Raw genomic sequence first — 17,804 nt, 5'->3', positions numbered from 1 at the left:
AATACCTCGACATGCGAGTGTTTGGGCTATTACTGTATTTGGATGGCTGATAACGTAATACTCCATCTCCCATGCGGCATGCCCCAGTCCCGCCTGGTGGGACATTCCTCTCCAACCAGCCGGTATGTGTTGATGCCGTTTCTCAAGCTGCATCGTCTTTCCACGTAACAGAAGATGTGATAACTTTCCTTCAAGAGAGACACGGGTGAATGGCATGGCCACCAAACAGCCCGGATCTCGATTCAATTGAATAAAACGAAGCTCCAAGCTGCAAAACTTTAGTGTCTCTAAAAGCCGAGAAAGTACTTTTCTTTAAAACCTAAGCTGTGATTTGACACCACGCAAATGAAATTGACAAATAACTTTTATTTACACACTGAATCAGAAAACAATGAAATGTGTTAACTCTGGAGTCATTTCTGTTTTCTGGAAAAGGTCAGGCACATATACCCCCCCCCCCCCCCCACACACACACACTTGACAAAGTTCAGTCAGGAGGCATCAGTCTATGCGCTGGATGAGCTTCTCCTCCATCATACAGAAGAGAACGACGTGGGACAGGTCAGAGATGAAGGCGTCGCAGGCTCGTCTGCTGATGCTCTTACAGCCTCTGAGGTCCAGCAGAGTCAGAGACGAGAGACGCTTCAGGTAGGACAGACAGCCGTCCGTCAGCTCGCTGCATCCTGGACAGACAGACACGTGGAGATCTGGTATTCTGCTTCTGACTCAGTAAAAGGCATCAATGATAAACGGAGGTGCCAAAGAAGCAGATGCATGAAAAGGGGGGGGGGGGGGGGGGGGCGTGACTCGGCTTAGAACCGCACCTGCCAGCGTGAGTTCAGTGAGGTTGTTGCGAGTGTGAGTTCCTGCCGCTGCCAGAAGGGCGATGGACGAGTCGGTGACGTCCCTGCAGTGGGACAGGTCCAGCCGTTCCAGCTGGGGCATCTGACGCTGCAGCAGCCTCAGAGTGGAGTCGCTGATGTCCAGACCAGACAGACGCAGAGACGCCATGTTCCTCAGTCTGCTGCGAGACGACTCCGAACCTACAGCAAGGAACGAGGGGAGGGGCAAGAAGAAGGACTTTGTTTATATATACATATACGTAACGGAGGCACGGCTCACTCCTGTTGCTACTGACCGGGTGGGACGACCATCTCTTTCATCTGGACGTCTCTAAGGCCTTCACACCAGCGCAGATCCAGCAGTCGCAGGCAGGGCAGAGTGGGGGAGACCAACGCGGAGAGACAAGCCCAGGACAGACCCGTCACCCTCAACTCCCTCAAACCTGAACACACAGGCGGGATTAGAGACGCAGCTGTGCGTGTGTGTGCGTGTGTGTGTGTGCGCGTTTAGTGTGTCTCTGCACCTGGGAGCCTGGTGAGCAGACAGTTGAGTTGTCTCTTGGCAACGGGGGTCCAAGACAGATCCAGAGAGTTGGGCTGGCGTTTGATGATGCCTGCCAGGGCCTGGTTAGTGAGTGGGCTGCACCGACTCACATCCACGTGGCTCCACAGACGTTTGTCACAACTCCTGTAAGAGGTCAAGGTCAAGGTCAAGGTCAACGCAAGCCAAGAAATGCTACTTTCACCTCAGCTTACTTCCTGTTCTGGAACCATTCAGGATCCCCCCCCCCCCCACCAAAGAAAGACACACCGGAATTCCTGATTATTGCACAGCTGAGAAAATGTTACCATTTCAAAACAGAAATAAAGTTTCCCTGAACATCGACTGGCACGTCTCCAGACTCGAGCGCATGTCCTGCTGTAGATTCTTCCCACAGAAGCACTTCCTAAATGATCAAATCCCTTCTTGTAGCAAAAGGAGGAGACGCCTCGTCTTCATATCTGACAGTCACCATAAAGTCAACATTTGTTTTTAGGATCCATGAACATGTGAGCTTTAGACTTTTATTTGACTGCAGCTGAACGCGACATATTAACAGGATCAATTATGATCGGGTTAGAACGTCGGATCGACGAGCAACACGCTTTCACACACATGCTAGTAGCGGTTAGCAGCTAACTGAGAACGCTGATGGATCCGGGGACCTACCACTTGTACCAGGCCTTACAGACCATCATGCAGGCCAGCAGCTCCGCTCTGCTCAAGAACCTGAACACGGACACCCAAACCTCCTTGTCCCCCCCCCTCTCATTGCCCACGTGCTTGAAAGACGGCAGCGACAGCAGGGACGGAGGAGACAGAGATAAAGGTGTAGAAGGAGCGGCCTCCTCTTCCTCTGAAGACGACGCAGAGCGATCCACAGCGCCTCGGTCTCCATGGCTACCCCGCACACGTGGCCTACAAGATCAAACAATGATTAGTCAAAATTATTAGAACCTATCCTCCCCCCAAAATATTACTGACTAAACAAACACCGGAGCTGCAGAGAGCGTGCTACCGTCCGGTCAGTCAGCGAAATCTAAAGGATTAGGACACCCCCCCCCCCGTGTTTCACCCTACCTGCCAGGTCCTCTCGGGGTCACGCCCTCAGCTGTGGAGTCGGTAAACTTGAGTCGGGGCGTTCTGGACAGAGCCGCCTTCCTCTGGACGAAGCCCTGCTGAGCGGTGAAACCCGCGGCCGGCGTCCTCGGCCCCATGGCGGCTTCCAGCTTCGGGACGATGGAGCCTGAGCAGAGACAAAGACGGCTGAAGCTCGACATGGCGCCCGTTCACGCCGGGCGCCGGCGCAGCGGCTCTCGACTACACGCACCGGGTTGCCTCCTGGTCTTGTGAGGCTGCTGCAGAGTCACAGTCAGATACGAGCCACTCAGCAGGTCGTCGTTCAGATCAGACACCAGGAGGACCGGAGGTTCTAGGTCTGAATCCCAGTGCCCATCGTCCTCAAAATCCTCCTCCTCTTCATCTTCCAGTGTGTCAATCTCCTCCTCCTCTGGGTCAAACTCCTGGCCCTCACTGTCCTCATCTTCATCTTCATAGTCATCGTCTGTTCTGCGCCTCCTTCGACGCTGACGATACCGTCCTTCCTTATGGCCATCTTCGCTGTCCTCCTCTTCCTCCTCCTCCTCCTCCTCCTCCTCCTCCTCATCTTCCTCTTCCTCCTCATCATCATCATCGTCCGAGTCCTCAGACTCCTCTCCTCTTCGCTGTATCCTGGAGCCTCCCCGCAGCCTCACCCCACGACCTCTGCGTCCGCCCTCCCTCACACCCATCCCTCGCTTCAGGGAGGAGTGAGGAGCCAAAAGTCCGCCTCTGCTTCCTCTGTGGGCGGAGCCTCCTCTCAGCAGGCCTCTTCTGTGGGCGCCGAGACCCCTCCTGGACGAGTGGGACCCCCCTCGACTTCTGTAAGGAACTGTAGAGAGCGATGGGCGGGTCTGAAGTGAGCATAGAAAATGTCCACTTCCCTGTTAATCATCAGTAAATGCATCATCGACAGACCTTCGTCATCGTCATCACTGGCGGAGTCTTCGTCGTCACGGCTGTGTCTTTGCTGTCGGTAGATTTTAGCCATACGAGCATCCAGTAGGGTGGACGACTTCCGCTTCTGGTCATGCACAGAAAAAAGAAGGGATTTGTGCCACACCTTAAATTTAAAGGGCATTCAGAAATAAACTGAACGCATCAAAATGGCCACAGTGCACACTTACCAATAGAGGACCTTCACCTTTGTCTCTAGCCTGCCAGAGGGGGAGGGGGGGGGGGGGGGTGGGGAATCATTAAACGTGAATCTCAACATTGTCTGCTCTTTCTCTGGCTTCAATACTAGCTTCATCGCTGCCAGACGACTGAGGGAGTCAATTAAAATAAAACAACCAAAAGCAAAATAAAGAAATAAAAATGAACAAATAATGAGACACAATAACCCATTAGCGCACACCAACCAAGAGTTTCTGACACCGAGCTCAAGAGAGCGTCCAGGTCTCTGGGAAGAGACTCCAGTCAGCAGCAGTAGCTTCAGTCCACCAGCAAAAGCAGGAAGCAAAGACTTCGCCTCAGAGATGTTAGGGTGCATTAAAATAAAAAATGTCTACCTCTGGGTCAGTGATTCCTTGGACACATTTTGGACACTCCCAACAACTGGGCAAGTCCTTATTCACCAATCCGTCACCCTGGACCTGCAGGCAGAGACAGAGACACAAGTTAAATATTTATACGCAGCAAAATTCCTTCAGTGTCACGGAGACTGCACACACACACACACACACACACACACACGCACACACGCACACACACGCACACACACACGCACACACGCACACACACACGCGCACACACACACGCGTACTATCCAAGCTCAGACCAAGATCAGTTCCGGCCACCTGGCCTTTGCTCTTTCTAGCCACCGGTATGTTTTTCCCACGTCGGCTACCGCTTCCATCTGTCGGTAGTACATGCCATGCAGGGGCGTGTCCTTCCACGATAGCCCCTTTGGCTCCTCCTCCTTACTGGGATTCTGCTGCCTGAGGCTTTCACTTAGCAGATGTACTTGATGTACTCTTGGAGGGATGTAGTTTGCTGCTGCATAGTGTATATTACCGTGAGGCAGGCAGGATGGACTATCTGTGCACAGTTGGAACATTCCATCAGCATAAGGGACGAGTCTCCAATCTCTTCCTGATTGGGCTCTTTGCAGACCTCGCACACTGCAGACAGAGGAAGGCCCGGCTGGACGAGACACAGGGCGAGTTACAAAACCGGCGCATTCATCATCTATGGAGGAAAACATTTATTAGACTTACAGAAAGACACTGTCGTAAAACACAGGTCTGCTTGAGTTTCCCTGGTCCTCCAAATTTCTTCATATCTCTGCAGAAGTTACACTCGCCACACTCTGGTCTCACGCAAGCTTCACAGCGCTTACATCTAGAGAAGAAAAAAACAAACAAAGAGCATTACTTTTATTATAACAGAAGCCCATAATGGTTTCTCTCTGAAAACAGTCGACTCTACGCCTGCACAAAAAGTCGTCATTTTTGAATGTCAAACACAAAATAGGCTTAAAATTGTATCGTCAAACAACTGGGACATTTTGACAGGACAATCAAATAGACCCCTTTCCCTCCCATGCACAAACACACACACACACACCTGACCCTGCGCCGTCTCAGCACAGACATGGAGGACGCAGGTTTCTGTGGACGTGGGATGACAGGAGTGGAGGCCAATTTGGGACGAGGGGGAGGCGGCGGCAGTGGAGGAGGCTGGTACCACGAGGGCTGGTCGAGAACAGCAGAACAATGAAGAAGAAACACGAGCTAGTCAGTGTAACAAGAGCAGAAAGGAGTAGATATCAACTAGAGCGAGTATCGATACATTAAGCACCATCAAATCAGGAAGAGCAAAAGGTCTGCCAGCCGCTAATGTCGCTGTAGAGCATTTCTAGCAAGGTACCCAGAAGGGCAACGTCTTTCTCTTCTGGATAGAGCCGAGCGATTCAGGTGAATGGCGGCGAGTACGAATCCGGCGCCTGCATGCTTCAAAGCAGACGTGTGCGAGCAGGTTTAAAAACAAAGGAAAGCGAAGATTTGGACAGAAGTACGACGGTTTGCAAGCTGTGTCACACAAACGCCACCTGAAACGTCACCACCCGGAGTATCGAGCTAAAAACGCTGCCGAAGAACGCCAGTTGCTGCACTTTAAGCTATAATTTGCAGTCAGTGTTTGAATAAATGAAGATAATTTTCTTCCATCTTTGATTCATTTTGCCCAGCATCTGCAAATTGTAGAATGGATGGAGCTTAACAGCAAACAGATGTTATTTTCCACTTTTTTTATATGATGTGTCTGGATTCATTTTAGTCACAGTAATTCATTTTAATACTAATTATTTTATTACACCTTCCTGGGCAATGCTACTTTGTTCACATTAAAGAAAGCTTCGCTAAACTAAAGCCGTCACAAAGAGCAAGCTCAACTACAGTGACACCGGGAAAGCGGGACCAGACCCATTGATGGGTACAGTCAAAAATATTAACTCCCATATCTGCCCATTGATCGATCAGTCCATCTTTCTATCCATCCATCTACATCTAAAGAGGAAGCGAGAGAGGGGGTTGCATGTCAGAATGATCACTGCACTACCCCGAAACATTTAGAAAAATAACCTTTGATTAGGAAAACAAGTGAAGCTTTCTCCGCCCTACAGACGTACGTATGCCCCTAAAAAAAGAAGAGACCGGCTGCCTTTGCCTTACCATGTCAGAAGACGCCATTATCATCACGACCACTGTGAGAAATGCAGACTTACTCTCTTTGGCCACTTGATGATGGGTTTTCCTGTGTAGGACGATTTGGGATTGTCACTGGCGTGTTCCTTCAGTAGGGCCTGCGAGACATCACAGCGAGCTGTTAGAGAGAAAGCAGTGAACAGAAAGATTCCCCCCCCCCCCCCCCCCCCCCAACACCAGCCGGACCTTGATGTGTATCACGAGCGCGGCGGCGTTGTGGATCCCAGCTGGGACCCATTTCCTGTTAGACGGCAGACTCTCCAGTTTTCCCAGCAGGTTCCAAATTCCCTCCAGCTCCAGCGGCGTCAGGTGAACTTTAGCTGGGGGCCCGTCACACTGCAGCTCTGAGTCCTCTTCGTCACTGTCACTCCCCTCATCCTCCTTTGATTCGTCATCGGCTGTGACTGAGCCCGACGGCTTCTTCAGTCCTGACAATGAGTTGCACATTCCGTTTAAAGAAAAGACCACGATGAAGGAGAATGCAACTACAGCGGAACCGCGGCTTTCGGACGACTCAGTAGGCGAATAACTCGGTAAATGGTAAATGGACTGCACTTATATAGCGCCTTTCCACCGCTTCGCGGTGCTCAAGGCGCTTTACATGAGGCCTCACATTCACCCATTCACACACACATTCATACTCCAGTGGGCGACTGCTGCCATGCAAGGTGCGGCCAGACCCACTGGGAGCAATTTGGGGTTCAGTGTCTTGCCCAAGGACGCTTCGACATGCAGACAGTCAGAGCTGGGATTCGAACCACCGACCTTCTGATCACTGGACGACCCGCTCTACCAACTGAGCCACAGCCGGTATTTGAAGAAAGAAAAAAAGAGTTTAAAATGCCTCAAATGAGGCCGTCAACAGGAACCGTATTGGCCCCTCCCACCCCCATGCCGAATAATCCTCCACGGCATCGACCCATTCGTTTAAATTAAACAACCAAACAACAGAAATGTGAAAATGACTCTTAATGACAAAAACCGAAATATATAAAAACATTACAAGAACTTCACAACCAATTTCAATTCAATTGAACACAAACATTTACTGATCACAAACAGCTGACTATTCATAAAGACTGCAATCATCTGCTGGGTAATATGATGCCCTCTGATTCTAATCCTCATTAGTTTAGCAGTGCATATTTCAGTCTTCTCTCTTCATTAAAGAGATTAATTAACAAATTAAGATTATGTATATTTTGAGTTCAAATTTAAGTTCAACATAATATTCAACGATTTCATTAAAAATAGTGGTAAAGTAAATGAAGGGTCACACATGGGGCCCTATGGTCCTGAGGCCCGGTCGTATAGTAATGCAACATGGAAATGGGCATTAATTTGGTGCGTAGGAACGGATTCATCGAGTTTCCTTTATTTCTTACGGGAAATATAGCTTCTGTTTTCAAACCGAATTGCGTTCGATAACCGAGGTTCCACTTTATAATCTCCTTGGCTTGTACTCATACCAATGCCGAGGGAGTGCTTCTGAAACTCTGGTGTGAGGTAGGAGATCTTGGTCAGGCTGAAGACATAGCGCTCCAACACATACCAACACATCTCATAAAAGAAGGGGTAACGAAACTTCACTGGAACCTGTGGTGGAGGGAGAGAAGCCCTTTAGCAGTTACAGGCAGAAAAACAGATTGTGCCTTCAAAGTGAGCCTACCCTCGTCCTGTCTTCTATGTTACAGATATTGAGTTGCATCGGGATGTTGAAGCTGTGCAGGAAGTTCCCTCCAAACACCATAGAATCCACAGGCGTGAAGACGGCATGAATCCAACCCGAGGGAATGATGAAGGTGTATCCCTGCTTCAATTCGACCCTCTGGCAGTCAGATGCTCGGTCTCCAAGGAAAACGTCTCCCTGTTTCCCCGACAGCACCCAGTTCTCGTACAGCTCCAGGTTCGGAGGGGTGGGAGGGATCAACCAGAAGACCTGAAAACAGCGAAAAGGAATTCAAACAGTCCACTTCCTGCATCAGCACACAATGTGTTGCCATTCATAAAGCATGTTTAGAGAGAAATCATTCAAACCCGGACTGCATTCATTCATAAATTCAGCATTCATCCATTAGTCGTACAGGGAACCCTCGACTTACGAGCGGTTCAGAGGCTTGTGTCGTAAGCCAACTTGGTTCCAAGTCGGCCCATGTTAAATTATCCTAATTATATTATGCTGCATCATGAAACTGTAAATGAGGAGCAGAAAGAGACCATTTCCTCCATCGTGGGTGAGACGGCAGAAAGTGTCGTACACTCGATTCGCTCGCTCGCTTTCGAGTATGTCAGAAAAACACCTCGTAAGCAGGCGTCCTGAGCCCCTTCTAAACTCACCTTGCTTCCTCTCAGTATGTGGTACCACACTGAAGTGCCCCCAAAGTCAATGTGGAAGTCCGTGTAGCAGCCCTCCACACTCATCAGGCAGTATCTGCGGAGTCAAAGCGAGATCAGCAACTGAAACATCAAATCAAATCCATCACCTCACTGTGAGATGAGGTACGTCAGATGAAGTAATAGTTCCTACTTTTGAACTTTGGGGTATTGCATATCATTGATGGAGTTGGTGGAGTCCTTCTGCATCTCCTTCAGGTGACGCGGCCACATGTTGTCAACCCAGTCGATTAGATCGACCTGCACACACCGACACAAGACAGACGATACATTAGCCCACTTTCTGTGACCGGCAAGTGCTACAACTCTGTTTGGACATACGCTATATTGCCAAAAGTATTCGTCAGCTATCCAAATCATTGAATTGGGGCGTTACGATCACTTCCATGGTCTTAGGTGTGTACAGTGGTGAATGAAAATGGACCTGTTTAATCAGAGATGGCTTATAGTTAAAGAATACCTCAATGTGTAAATGTCCTTTTAACTATGCGCATGTATGCGTTTTGGATTTTTTTTTCATCTACAGACTATAACATAGATACATCGTACTCCAAAACATTTCCTTTTTTGTTTATTTTATTTGTCCTTTATTTAAATTATTTTTTTCTCTTATTGGTAATACATTTTATTTTCTTATAACATGTATATATATAGTTTTTATTATTATTTTGGTTCATTATTTGCTCGTTAATGTCTACCTACATACTTGTCTCAGATGATGTTTTGTTCCGAACGGAACGGAACGCCGTCGCTAAGCGAGGACCATCCGTACTACTGAACGAGTCCTTTCAGGTGCGAGTCCGTACCGTCGCAGGTCTCCTGATCAGGTCCTCCAGCTTCGTGTGGCTGAACTCCAGACTAATGACATTATACAGCCTCTCTCTCTGACACGGCGGTATCTCGTAGTAACGCGCCCACTGGGCCATGGACATCTCGGTCCCCTTTTGAGTGCTCACGTCCATCACGTCTATCATACGCCTGCTACCTGTGAGGATCGGTAACAAACATTCATCACAGTCATATTGCTTTGCAGACGAGTCAATAGAGACACTTTGGGTGTGTGAAATCTTACCAACAAACATCTTGACGTCATTGACACTGAAGTCTGGATCCGGCATCCTGAAGAACAAGTGGTGTAAACAATAGACTCGACAGGAACGATTTAAGCAGTGAGGTAGATGAGACAGAACGAGGAGGGGGGGGGGAGGAGGCCTACTTGATTCCCAGTCCATCAGGCTGCTCAAAGAGGATTGGGTCCCTCAGCCCACCTCTCTGGACAAACTCATATGTGAAGTCTAAGACATACAAAAAAAAGAAATAAGGTATTACAGTAATACCCCGCCATACGACTGATTTGATGTGGAAGTACTTCACTTCCACATCCAAACAGTGTAAACCTCACTGACCTCTTCCCTCCATGCGAAGGACTCGGATAGAGCTGAACCTCTGGCTGCTGACCTTCTCCTCCAGGTCAAACGTTCTCCTTCCATCAATCTCCTCATCCGAAATGCCATCGTCGTGGTAACGTCGTCGGGTACCTGCCCGCTGATCACAAAAATGTAATATTTTAAAATCAGATTCGAGTCAGTTTCTCATGGCCCTACATCGGATGCGTTTCGAATTAGCGGTGATGAATCTGGATCTTAAAGCCCAAGTAATGCTGCTGACTGTTATATAAATAAATCACTGGACATGACGGCAGCATTTCTGACGTCATGGCCATACCAGCCAATCAGAGGCAGAGTAGGGCAAGTCTTGGCATAGGCAAAGGGTTCCCCTGATGGATCCTAATCCATAACATCTCCTTCATAATGTTACATTCCTCAGGTTTGCAACTTTTAAAAATATTTTTATGAAATCCATTCAAAAGGTTTTTTGAGTTATTCTGCAAACAAATGGGACAAATCGCGTAACATCCTCCGACTCTCACAGCCGCAGAGAACGAGAATCCCAGTACAGCACGTAACGCGACTAGAGCCGACTTAAGATCAATTTAAGATAATTTCCCAATCACTGTGCAATTAACAGACTTTAACTTTATTATTATTATAAGACTGTAGATTAAAATACTGATTCAGTTGGATCTTTTTCTTCAAAAGTTGATTATATGGACCGTGAAGAAAAACACCAGTGAAATGTGTATTTGTTTTTTGATACCTGCCAGATTCTAAAGGGAATATTTTATGGTCCAGAAGTCAAATGATCAGGATCACAGTTCCGGGGGACGGTTGGTTCTAGGTGCAATGACAGAACGGGACATTGAGCGGTCTTGGCAGAAGAGTCTAGACGTTTTTTTTGGGCTTCATTTCATGGCCCAGGATTAACTGTCAGTGCACACAGCACAGAAAGCATGAATGTACCATGTACATGAAGTATGACACACACTGTATCTCCAGTGAATTACAATTTATCAACAGAGTCATTGTTGACAGGCTGCAAATAAGGACTTCTGGGACATCCGGGACTTCATTTGTCCAGAAACGCCGCTGTGATCCTCCAGAATAAAACGCATCTTACCAGTCTTTTGCTGCAGCGCGGATTGGAATCATCCATATCACTGGCTAGCACCCCTCTCTCCAACGACATGCAGCGATTTAGATGAACGGAGCCCCATCGGGAATTCACCCTCTTCTACGCCGTAGCGCAACTTGTTTTGAGTTTCGAGTCGCTCGATGGCAACAAGCGCTTCAGAGAACCCCAGAACTCATTAAACATGATACTAATAGTTCGTTGTTGAGTTCACAGAACGTTTGATGAACCAATGTCGGCTAATGTAGAGCATCCGAGTAACATACGAGATGAAGTCGCATGGAAACTTTTATAAATTATAATGAAATCAAGCCAACATGAGTACTCGGGCTTCGTGTGCAGCTAATGTAGCTAGGTTTGAAAGCTGCCTCTCGATCGATATATACATATATACATATTTTTTTTTATAAAGTCACGTCTTAATTAAAATAACGATAGGTAGACATGCCCAAAACACTGCAAGAAAGGAGCGCTCTCCGAGCAGCCGCCATTTTCAATCCCATCACAAAACATCATACAGCCCGCCCACAAACCACTCAGTAGCCAATCACAACTATGCCGGGAACGATTTCATTGGACTACACTAGTGTCCTTCAAGTGAAAGGACAGGAAGAACCAATAGCCATACAAAATACAGTGATCCCACCAATAGCAGCACGCTTATTCAAATAGAGATAACCATTGGCTCAGCGGACAATCAGTCATGGGCAGTGTCCAATCATGTGATAGGACAACGCACCAACCATTTTGCCATTACTCAGTATGACAAATCATCGCCCCATGAACAAAATTTACTCAAATATAAAGTACTTACCCCCATATTACACAGGCTCATCCAGTCTCAAATGCCGCAATAATTTATCCTGTATGATGTTTTCTACATCCAGTGTTTTCTCTCGCAACAGCCTCGCAGCGGAGGAACACGTTTTGTAGCCTTCACCTCCACCGGGAAGCGCTTTCAGAGCCATAAACGGAAGCCTGTGGGGGGCAAGCTTTTGTCGATTGGCTAGAAAATGTAGCAAAGGCTCTTGTGATTGGTCGCCGTGACATGTCCTTTATATACGTATGATACGCTTGAAATACGGCAAGCGAGAGGAAGTCACGAAACGCAATTCACTCGCCTTGATAGCATTGCATTGTTGTGAATTTCTGTGTTCTTCTTTGTCCTATATATTGTGCAAGTATTCATCACAAAATTGAAACAAATCTCACACTACCTCACCAATATTGCAAGTGTAAGCTGTAATTTAACTGATTCTCTTGTGTTGTTGATTCCCAGGAATCTAAAAATCCTCACCTCTGCTCTATCTTTGGTCTATCTCATTGTTTGTGTGTCTTTGCACTGTATTTCCTGAGGTTACAAGCAGGTGTTTGAGGAGTACAAGCAGGCCTTATACCAGCGGTACCCGGACATCCGCATCGAAGGGGACAACTATCTCCCAATACCAATCTATCGGTAAGAAAGGGACTGTTTTGTTGGTCTGTCATGTTACAATCGGATTATGTTCATCCTTCTATTGGAGCCGTTTACAGTGAGCAATGATACAACCGGGCAAATGGACTTTTCTTTCATTCAGCCTTATTACATGGCATGACCTTCAGTTAACCTCTTCATTTCTAGTGGGGGGGGGGGGGGGGGGGCTGGCACAGGCTTAATCAACCGATGACACTTTCAGTCATCCTGAGCTGCTAAACCGATAAAGGGGTTTTTGTATTTTCCTTTCAGTTTACTTGAATGCCAGACAGATTTGTGCAGTGTAAACCGGGGGTTACTTTCAACACACCTTATCACATAAATCTCCAGGTACTTTGGTCTCACCTGGAAAAAAGAAGCGGTTTGTTTGTCTCTCTTACGCAATGTAAGTATCATCCTTAGTCTACTGAGAGGGCTCTATTTAAACCCCTTAGAGACCAGATAGTCATGTTTACAGGTGGTAAATAGGCATCATCGAGGCAGCGTCTCATCCCAGCGTACAATTATTATAATCTAAAAAATATTTTACTTGTATGGGAGGCAGCCAACCTACACAGTTGACTAAATGCGTTCTGTTTATGCTACTCGGGTAAATACATTTGAACATTTGATTCTGACTATTGAGATGTTAAGAGGATTTTTTAGTTGTGCTCCTGTGCCATTAAAGTAAATATGGCCAACTTTCAGGCCTGAAAGTTACATTTATGGAACATGACCAACTTAAGACAAAATATGAGCTCACGTGTGAGCTGTGAATAAATGTGGAAGCCTCTAAATTGATTTTATACCCTCAGAGGCCACTGTCTGTTTTATGATGCATGTCTAAAATGTATTAAAATACATTTGATGTTTTTTGTTCCCCCAGACACATTTCTTCATTCCTGTCTCTGTTCAAACTTTTGCTGATTGGGGTGATAATTATTGGCAAGGACCCCTTCGCTCTCTTTGGAATGCAAGCCCCTGGCATCTGGGAGTGGGGCCAGGGAAATAAGATAAGCTTTACAGGAATCGTTACAGATGAAAATTGGAGGAAAGGAACACATATAGCTGTGCACATGTGGTTTAGCACCTTGGGATGTCTTGTAATGTCCTCAGGTTGGTGTTGTTGACTATTATTTTGCTCAGGTTCCTTAACCCCAGAATTAGAGAAGGAGAGGGTCAGATATTTCCTAATAAAGTAATATCATGGTTGGACATCTCATTTTCTAGCAGAACGCCGTCGCTGATTAACTGACGCGTGTTGTTTGCTTCTTTTGCAAGTAACTTGTGTATCAGGTATGTATTTATTTGATCTGAACTAGGTTAAACCTTGCCGAAAACTCACTCCAGAATGTCTTTAGGCAGTTGGCAACTTGAAAACTAAGCCAGTACAAATAACTGCCATAAAAAAAGGAGAATGCAAAACTAGATTATTGGCAAACAAACACTTTTCATTTTGGCTTTCTTTCAGATATACGCTTGCATGATGGTGTTCTTCCTCAGCAATATGATTGAAAACCACTTGATGTCTACAGGCGCATTTGAAATGACACTAAACGGTGAGTCTGTTGGACCGAATCAAACTGCTATGCCACTGCATGAGACATTTGGTGATCTCACGTTCTCCGATGCAGTTCATGCAAGTCTTACTAGCTTTGTTAGTACAGTTTCCTGGCAATGAAACATTACAGTGAGTATCGTCTTCCTTTTAGATGTGCCAGTGTGGTCAAAACTAGAGTCGGGTCACCTGCCCTCCATGCAGCAGCTTGTGCAAATCTTGGACAACGAGATGAAGATGAATGTTCACATGAACACAGGACCACACCTCTCCTAAACTGACTTTTAACTTCCTGGCTGGAGCTAAAAGCCCCTCCGTGTAAGTGCAGAACTGTTAACAGCTTGTTCTTTTACTGATATTAATCGTGTTGCTGTCCAAATGAGACCTATTGACTAGTTGAAGTGTCACCTTCTAATCTAAAGGTCTGCGCTGAAGGCAGGAAGACTGCCGGCACAGACTGGATGCGCTTGTGCTAAAAGTAGTTCAGCCTTGTCGGAAGTGCAACACTTAGATTGGGTACCGGTAATTATTCTTGTGAAAGTAACATATGTGTGACTTCTGAATTTTTTTTTATATTGATAATGTGGATGAGGTGGAGATGATTAATAAAATACTATTGTAAGGATTTAATTGTGTAGCTGTTGTGTGATGGTGGATTTTGGTAGTTGGCTGACCCTGTTCAGTTTAAGGACACCTTGGGGGGGAAACAGCTTTTTGGGTTCCACCTTTAAAGAAGCCTGCGTCATGAGGTCTGTTCATTATATTATCAGGAAGTCACTAGGTAAAAGTTTGGACAAGAGCACAAGGTAACACTGAAACGACGGTAACTGAGAAATCCACCATAAGGTCAAAGCTTTTTAATTTTTTTTGGTTTGCATGTTTAATAAAATGTATGTGATGAAATCTGAAATCCCATAAATGCACTCCATTGCACACAAGAAAACAATTTAAACGGTTGTGCTAAATATTGACACCTATTAACACACAGAAACACAAAACAAATTCTGATATGATTGTTTCCTCTGAAAACAAAAACAAACGACGTCCCCGTGCAAGGCGGGACATCTGGCGACTGGCGCGGCCCGTCTCTGGACAGGCTGCCTGATGGGAGCGCTCTTTGTTGCAGAACCGGTACCTGTTGATGATCCGTCTCTGAGAGGATCAACTGGCCTGAATCCGTCTCCCCATCCAGGTCTACCCGAGAGGCGACCTGGTCCAGTTCTGGGACCGGCGGGCTTTTGTTGACCTGCTCAAATGCCTGCTGCGCCTGGACGCCGCTGAAAGGATGTCCGCCCGTGAGGCCCTGCTGCACCCGTTCATATCCATGTCCCACCTGACGGAGGACAGTGACTTCAGTGGACAACTGTTTTAAATCATCTTTAATGTTTAGATTTTGCTAGATATAGTTAAAGCACAGTGGTTTAAATCCCTTACAGAGCTACATAACGCAGGACAATCATGATGCTGATGCTGGTGATGACATCATTAACTCCAGAGTGTCCTATTGTATTCTCTGTCTTCTCACGGTACTTCTCATGGTATATTCTTGACACATATTATGACAAAATGCTTACAAAACATAGGAGAGTAAAGCCGCTGTTACTGAGACAATCACACATCCACCGTGGATGCCTGCAAGCTACAAGGAGCAGAACAACCCTGATTTTTTCTAGTAGTTATACGAGAAAAAAAACCCTCTTTGACTACTTCAAGCAGAAATTTTATGTTAATCAAATGTAATCAGGTGAAGATCTAAACATACAAATTATATGGTTTTGTGGATAAGTTTAAAGGAGTTTATGGTTTAGTTTATGTCATGAAGGGATTGGGTCATATTATGTTTATGGGGGTATGTTGACATTGTTTTGAGTGGATTCTGTGATGTGTTTCACCCCCAATGGTTGTAATGGTTTTGCCCAATCTAACCAGGAGCATAAAAGGGGGCAGGTTCCATCCATCCATTGCATGAATTGAGTAATTTAATATTGGTTTTATTTTTAATTGTATTGTTAAATGTCGATGATTTATATACTAAGAACTTTCAACGGAAACAAGACCGCAAGGGCTTTTTTGAAATGCTCCTCTTAGACAGGATGTTTGACTATTTGTACTGTAAAACATGCTACTGTTTGACTGTACTTGTACTCCAACATTCTATCTAATAAATATATTCATCATCATCATCATCATTCACTGAGTCGAGCAACAACAAGCAGCAGAATGTCGGAACTGCCCGTGAGAGCTCAAGACGGCAACAAGAGGTTTGTTTTGACTAAATTGAAACATTCAGATTTTAGTTGTAGTAAAATAATGGTTTTTATCAAGAAGTATATACCGTAATTGCACCTGGAAAAAAAGCCGCACCCACTGAATTTTAACAAAATATTTATTTTGTACTAAAATAAGCCGCACATATTTATAAGCCTCGGGTGTCTACCGGTAAATTGAAACAAATTAACTTCAACGAAACACGGCTCGTAACGAAAATAAATGGGCTTTAAAAAAAAGGGGGCTGGCGGTGATTTGGCTCAATCCGTCTCAGGTGCGTCCGGGGTGACCGCAGCCAATCAGCACGCCGCAGGTCCCTGGCTCGAGAAGCAGACACAGGTGTGTGTGATAAGACAATTAAACAGGCACAGCAACATGACCCTCACTGTGAGCTCTTCCAACTGACTCTCATTCTCATCGTTCAAACTTTCAAAACAATGTCTGAGTTCTTTATTTGTGTGGCTGAGAATGAAAGCAAGGAGCCCATCGAAATCCCAGCCGAAGTCGACGGCACGGTGCTGTTGTCGTCGGTGGCGGCCTGCGGTACAGGAGCCCCGAGTCCCAGTGCGTGAGGGGGGTCCGGCTCCTGGAGGGCTTCCTGCACGCACCGGCAAATGGCTGGGGGGGATTTTGTGTATGTTGTCAATTACCCCAAAGGTATGGAAGGTGTGGATCCACAGTTACTGATTCACTGTGATTAAAAGTATTTGAGGAGCCTTGTTCAACATACAGGCGTGCGTTGTTTCACTGTATGTTCATTAGGATTTGCTGTCCTTAACTTTTAGGAGATCTGATCTCATTATTCTAAATGTTACAGCGACATTATTGTGAGCGCAACCGCATCGCAGACAGACTGGAGGAAGGCAGGAAACAAAGCATGCAAATTAAGTGAGGAAAAGCTGAATCTGGCCTCTTGTTTCCGTTCCAGAGAGATGTTGAGTCGCCATCACCAAACCAATAAGTAGTATAAGTACAGGAGTTGCATTTACATATGATTGACTCTTTGTCCTGACGCAGCTCAATCTCTTTATTCTTCACAGGCAACAAGAGGAAATTTGAAGAAATAGATGCCCCCCTCAGCTGTGGAAGTAAGTAACCAAAGAGCTTTGCTATGTCCATTCAGCTCATCTCTCTCTTTCATCGATGAGTCTGTAAGACGGTTTCAACGACATTTCTTTCAATGTGATGCATCAACGTTGGGGATTGGGGGGCATGCTGGCCAACCTGCTGGAGCTCAAACAACAACCTGATTACCCCCTCCTATAGGACTCACATGGGTAAATCATCTTTTTATAATACTGCCCCCTAAGGGTGGAACTGTTTGACTCCCGCCCTCAAAACATGCACCTCTTTGGCCTCCTTCAAAACGGCCCTAAAAATACACCTTTTAGGGGGACAGAAACGGGGATAGTCA

The 17,804-nt window shown here is 46.2% G+C and overlaps 2 protein-coding genes across 2 annotated transcripts; one reads left to right on the top strand and one right to left on the bottom strand.

The window, feature by feature from the left end:
• Positions 1 to 475: 475 nt before the first annotated feature.
• Positions 476 to 12,057, bottom strand: kdm2aa (lysine (K)-specific demethylase 2Aa). The gene is made up of 24 exons (XM_068750654.1): positions 11,926 to 12,057; positions 9,989 to 10,127; positions 9,799 to 9,877; positions 9,655 to 9,701; positions 9,389 to 9,567; positions 8,716 to 8,822; positions 8,526 to 8,619; positions 7,858 to 8,127; positions 7,658 to 7,784; positions 6,375 to 6,616; positions 6,209 to 6,286; positions 5,050 to 5,177; positions 4,701 to 4,824; positions 4,498 to 4,626; positions 3,993 to 4,076; positions 3,609 to 3,638; positions 3,387 to 3,505; positions 2,714 to 3,300; positions 2,464 to 2,629; positions 2,053 to 2,301; positions 1,367 to 1,530; positions 1,139 to 1,285; positions 825 to 1,043; positions 476 to 683 (listed from the first exon to the last, which is right to left on the bottom strand). Exons 1-24 carry the CDS (start codon positions 11,944 to 11,946, stop codon positions 502 to 504), a joined length of 3,711 nt encoding a protein of 1,236 aa, XP_068606755.1. The 5' UTR covers positions 11,947 to 12,057; the 3' UTR covers positions 476 to 501.
• A 119-nt stretch (positions 12,058 to 12,176) lies between these two features.
• LOC137906678 (thioredoxin reductase-like selenoprotein T1a) lies at positions 12,177 to 14,398 on the top strand. Its single transcript, XM_068750967.1, has 5 exons — positions 12,177 to 12,199; positions 12,391 to 12,567; positions 13,451 to 13,595; positions 14,036 to 14,123; positions 14,277 to 14,398. Exons 1-5 carry the CDS (start codon positions 12,177 to 12,179, stop codon positions 14,396 to 14,398), a joined length of 555 nt encoding a protein of 184 aa, XP_068607068.1.
• Positions 14,399 to 17,804: the final 3,406 nt, after the last annotated feature.

Source organism: Brachionichthys hirsutus, chromosome 17, assembly GCF_040956055.1.
Source record: "Brachionichthys hirsutus isolate HB-005 chromosome 17, CSIRO-AGI_Bhir_v1, whole genome shotgun sequence".
NCBI lineage: Eukaryota > Metazoa > Chordata > Actinopteri > Lophiiformes > Brachionichthyidae > Brachionichthys > Brachionichthys hirsutus.
The sequence above is the reverse complement of the archived record's forward strand: the minus strand, read 5'-3'. Positions and strand labels throughout refer to the sequence as shown.

Excerpts from the sequence above, each read along its gene's own strand:
- kdm2aa (XM_068750654.1), bottom strand. The coding sequence starts at position 11,946 with ATGAGCCTGTGTAATATGGGG. Across the intron at positions 4,077-4,497 it reads TCCATCCTGCCTGCCTCACG|GTCCAGGGTGACGGATTGGT; the intron begins GTAATATACACT and ends CTCTGCCTGCAG. Across the intron at positions 1,044-1,138 it reads AGAGATGGTCGTCCCACCCG|GTTCGGAGTCGTCTCGCAGC; the intron begins GTCAGTAGCAAC and ends TCCTTGCTGTAG.